Source organism: Lutzomyia longipalpis, chromosome 3 (assembly GCF_024334085.1).
Source record: "Lutzomyia longipalpis isolate SR_M1_2022 chromosome 3, ASM2433408v1".
NCBI classification, from domain to species: Eukaryota; Metazoa; Arthropoda; class Insecta; order Diptera; family Psychodidae; genus Lutzomyia; species Lutzomyia longipalpis.
In genome coordinates this window covers 811,127-814,668 of record NC_074709.1, presented here as the reverse complement: position 1 = coordinate 814,668, position 3,542 = coordinate 811,127, and the positions used below count along the sequence as shown (strand labels likewise).

The 3,542-nt window shown below is 42.0% G+C and overlaps 1 protein-coding gene across 1 annotated transcript; it reads left to right on the top strand.

Moving 5' to 3' along the window:
* The first annotated feature begins 1,550 nt into the window (after positions 1-1,550).
* Positions 1,551-3,287, top strand: LOC129793957 (uncharacterized). Its single transcript, XM_055834501.1, has one exon. It carries the CDS (start codon positions 1,656-1,658, stop codon positions 2,877-2,879), a length of 1,224 nt encoding a protein of 407 aa, XP_055690476.1. The 5' UTR covers positions 1,551-1,655; the 3' UTR covers positions 2,880-3,287.
* Positions 3,288-3,542: the final 255 nt, after the last annotated feature.

Here is a 3,542-nt window from a genome sequence, read left to right as displayed (position 1 = left end):
AACAGAGCTACCCCCAAGATGTCCCTTCATCGGCTTATCACTCCCATGGCAACTTCTTGGGTTGCTGATTGTCATGGAATTAAATTCTAGGGAAGATCCTACCGGTGGGGTTGGGGGGAGCTAAGTAAATCTCAGGGCCATGTGAAAATCACATCTTGAAGTTTGGGATGGACAAAAAAGAACCGAAAAGCACTTCCAACCCCATCCGTCTGACCAATTCGGTTCGCTTCACCGCACGTGATGAGAATTTATGGCAAGTTTTCTGCTTCGTTCATCAGAAACTCATTACGTCGCCCGTCAGTGTTTAATTTTTTCTTGAAAAATTGATTTTTCTTCCTTTTACAATTTACTTTTAAATGTCTTGAGCTTTGTCTCGAACGGATTTTCCGTGGTATCTTGACGAGGATTAATTATTCCGCAAAGGGTGCAAAGAATGAAAAAACTGGAAGCATTTTAAATCCTCTAATATAGCTTATAGATCGCTTGGAAAAAGTTTTTCCATACAGTGGTGTTCGCAGTAGAATTTCCTCGCGATGCTGGATAAAGGAAAATTCCTTAAATCTACATTTTGGGAAGAAAAATCAGAATTAGCTTATTTTTTGGGGATTACTGGGAAATCTTAATAATGACTGAATCTTACAAATTAAGAATGTTTGTACTGCGGATCATCACTGTGTAAAGCTCTTCAACATTTTCCAATAAAATTTAATGGATAACTAATAAATACCTGGAAACGTAATATATATGTAATTCTTTAGATATTGCAAAGACACTGAAAAAAATAAAGCAAATTATGATTGTTTAAACGAAATTTTCATGAAAAACCTCTCAAGTGCCTGCATTGGAAAATTTTTATAGAATAAAAGTGGAACATCATGGAACCATTTGAAGCTTTTAGAGCTCAATATTTTTCAATAAATGCCCTGTTATCGTGTGGGTGGACAGGAAAAACTGCACCTCACACCTTCCTGTATGGCTGTAATATAAAATGCGTGATATTTGCAATATTATTTTGGTGAAAACAGATCCTCCACTTCAAAGCACCACGGGTGGGTTATATCGCAATATTATGCTTGGTGTTGCATATTTGTGCTGTCCCGGTGCGAGCACATCGAATATGTGTGTTACCCCCATCCATCCCCATATGGCCATGCTGCTGCTGCTGTGTTTTAGGGGGTGCGTGGACGTCTTCTGCGACGGCACCCGTATATGGCCATCTCCCTCGTTTCTATACCAACAACATGTTTTCCATGTAGCCAGCCAGACGCTTTTCCCGCCTCCCGGAATTTCCACCCTTGCCCGTGAATGAAACACACTGGAAAGCTCCACCCATTTGCCGTATGCTCTTGGATGTCTCTTGGATGGAAAAATTGAGGGAAAATGCGCGCTGAGGGTTGTTCTCTTTTGGAGGGGTGGATGCGAGAATATGCTGGCAACTGGAAGCAGACGGGGGTGCAGAAATTTTCAAGAGCACCCTCTCTCTCTCTCGCTGGTACATGCGGACGGTGGTGAAGAAGATGCTGCCGTGCTCAACAGTATGTGATTGTTAGTTGAAAGTGCTGCAGGGACCACGGCATTCGCTTCCTGAACGTTGGACCGTGTGCACGTGATTTTTTTTAAAGAGGGTGCTTTTGAGTCAAAATCAGTGTGAAAACATGACCATGGATATTGCCAATCAAGTGAAGAGTACAGTGATCGGTGAGGAGCATCTCACGGTGCCACAGACCAAGGCGCCTGAGTATCCACATGTTGGAAAAGTTGCCACAAGTAAGCGTTCATTCGATGTGGCATTCCTTATGCTCCCGGATGAGAAGTTGAAGCAGAAGCAATTGGACAAGCAGGCAAAGTTAAATGGGGTGGAGTATCCACAGCATCAGATTTCGGTTAAGAATGATCTTCTGCTGCGGCATCAAACACCACCGGAGGTTTTTGATCATCGCAGCCGTGCTGGCTCCGAAGAGATTGATATTGTGTCCAATGGTGTAGTGAATAACAACAATCACAGCCCACCAGATCATCTCAGACACTTCCGGTATCAATCTCTGCCCGTTGTTAGACTTCCACGCATTTACGATGATCCAACAATTTTGCCTTCACCCGAGAGGCCAACTCCACCAGACTTGGATGCCCACAGGAGCGCCTTCACAAAAGTACCCCATCTCCGTGGGGATTCTCCCAATCCTTCACTGTCTCCTGATCAACTTAGCTGCCCCTCAGTCAGCCCACCCGTTTCCGTAAGTCCACCCCGTCCATACCCACCGACGGCATTTCGTCCGTCGGACTATGCATTCATCAATGGCACAACTGGCATCCAGCCTCAACCGCAGAATCCCCCGAGTCCCACGAAGAATCTCAAACAACAATTTATTTATCGCCCCGCCCAAGAGTTGCCACAAAATTACCTTCCTTCCGCCGCCTCGTTTCCCTTCAATGCCACCCCGCATCACTTTATGCAGCAACAATCTGAGATTGCTGGTATTGTACGAAATCCAGCTGCTGCTGCCATCCTCTCAACCCTCATCCCACCCACCTTGGCGTCCACATTCACGCTCACATCGCAAAATATGTGTGCCAAGTGCAACATTAGCTTCCGGATGACCAGCGACTTGGTGTACCATATGAGGTCACATCACAAGAACGACATGGGTGGGGATCCAATGCGACGGAAGCGCGAAGAGAAGCTCAAGTGTCCAGTATGCAATGAAAGCTTTAGGGAGAGGCATCATCTAACGCGACACATGACGGCACATCAGGACAAGGAGAGTGACGACGCTGAGGCCGCGCCAAGTGCAACAAGAGCAAGCCCGGGATCTTCCTTCGAACTTACCCAGCTCCATCAGGCTACACATCAAGCAAGAAGGCACCACAAGACACACTGAAAGTGGTGGCTCTAAATTCAACTGATGTGTCGGTGGTTGGTAAGCAGTTGAATTTAGGTGATAAGGAAAAGTGGTGATGAAACAACATTTTCTTTTGTATTATTTAAGAGAAAAATTATTTAAAAGAAAAACTAAAAGAACAACGAGTTAAAAAGGATCAAATCAGTGAGATTTTTAGGTAAAATAATATTACAAAAATGCTCAAGAATAATTGAAATCATTTTAGAACTTCTTGATTGATTTTTAATATTTTTTATTGCTGAAACTTTTGAAGGAGTTAAGAGATGATTTTTATATAGAAATCTTTTTGAAATATTTGGAAAGTTTTGGGATTTTTTTTTGGTAAGAAAATGCTTTTATATCAATTCAATTCTTTAATTTGACTATTTCATCACCACACTGATAGAAAAAAAATAATGAAAAGCAAAATGGAAAATAGAATTATATAAAAATTGTGATGTTAGATAGAAAACAAACAGTATTGTCATAAGGATTTTGGATTTATAGTTTTCTCTTGAGAAAAAAAATATTTAGAATGTTAGCCCTGTGGGGAAAATGACCCAGAAAAGCAGTGTAGTGTTAATATTTTCTGTGTATAAAAAAAGCAATATTGTACCTGTTTAGGAAACATGAGATAGTTTATTTTCCCTTTTTACCATTTTT